Source organism: Alligator sinensis, unplaced genomic scaffold, assembly GCF_000455745.1.
Source record: "Alligator sinensis unplaced genomic scaffold, ASM45574v1 scaffold1409_1, whole genome shotgun sequence".
Lineage (NCBI taxonomy): Eukaryota > Metazoa > Chordata > Crocodylia > Alligatoridae > Alligator > Alligator sinensis.
Window position 1 is genome coordinate 46,164 of NW_005843442.1, and position 1,182 is coordinate 47,345.

Below are 1,182 nucleotides of genomic sequence, written 5' to 3' on the forward strand. Positions count from 1 at the left end.
TGAGACACCCCCCCCCCACCGGGACCTCCGCCTGGGACCCCCACATGGTTTCCACCATGTCTGCATCAGCTGAGGACCCACAGACCTCTGCTCACGATTTCCACCGTGTCTGTAGCAGCTGACTGGCCCCCATGGACCCCCCATCACATCCACATCAGCTGCAGGGACCCCTGTGGACTGCGCCACCCCCCCAGACCTTCCCACGGCCTCCCCCACCACAGCTTCCACATCTACACTAGCGGAAAGTCCCCCTCAGAGACACCCCCCCCCTTTGAGACCTCCTATAGGTCCATCTGCCCATAGGACCCCCCACTGCTGTCCCCTGGGGTCTCCCAGTAGGATCCTTATGGCTTTGGAGGGGGGTCATCTACCCCACTCACCCCTGTGAAGGCCAATCCCAGGTCCATGGGGGGAGACAGGACCCAGTGGCCTTATTCCCTGCCATGGTCCCCTCAGTTCCCCCCTCCCCCCAAAAAAAAAAATCTCCAGGAGGTGGGGGGGAATCAAGTGAACAGATCCTGAGGGCATATCCACTTGGCTCTGCCCAGACCTGACCTTCAGCTTGTCCCAGTCTAGATCCCCTCAAAGCAGACCAGGGATCCATATCTCCCCCTCGGGATCTGCTGAGGTCTGAGCCAGTCCCCGTGCTCCTGCTGTCCGGGGGCGGGGGGCAGAGATTCTGCTGCTGGGCTTGTGGGAAGGGCGGGGAATGCACCGGGGACCACATCCTCCAGAGACCAATTCAGGATCCCATCAGATTCCTTCTTTCAAGCAGGTCCTGTGGGAGCTCCACTCAGTTTCTACCCCTAGGTGGCTCTGGTGAAGATCCTGGGGGGAAGGGGTGGTCCAGCAAGTGGATCCTGGTAGAGATCTGGTTTGCGAGGGGTGGGGGTCCCAGGGATGGGGTCCTCTCCTTGGGGGAGGATAGACTGTCATTGCCACGGACAATAAAGGCACATGCTGGGATCCCATGTCTGGGTGCTGGTCTCTGATTGGAGGAGAAAAAGTGGTGGGGGGGGCTTCCTTGGGGCACACTTGTCAAGAGGCTCACATCAATGGTTGGGGACCCCCCCCCTTCCCAGAGCCCTGGCATCCAGGCTCCGAAGCCCCCTGCTCCCACCCCACAGGTGTCCAGGTCTCCCATCCAAGCACTGACTTGGTCTATCCCTGCTTAGTTCCATG

At 60.6% G+C, this 1,182-nt stretch overlaps 1 protein-coding gene across 1 annotated transcript in view; it reads left to right on the plus strand.

Annotated features, from left to right (window-relative positions):
- RNF40 (ring finger protein 40) overlaps positions 1-339 on the plus strand; it is a 14,733-nt gene extending 14,394 nt beyond the window's left edge. The window contains exon 19 of the mRNA XM_025195242.1: positions 304-339. Coding sequence (XP_025051027.1) covers positions 304-339 — 36 coding nt within the window. The remainder of the gene's footprint in view (positions 1-303) is intronic.
- The last annotated feature ends 843 nt before the right edge of the window (positions 340-1,182 follow it).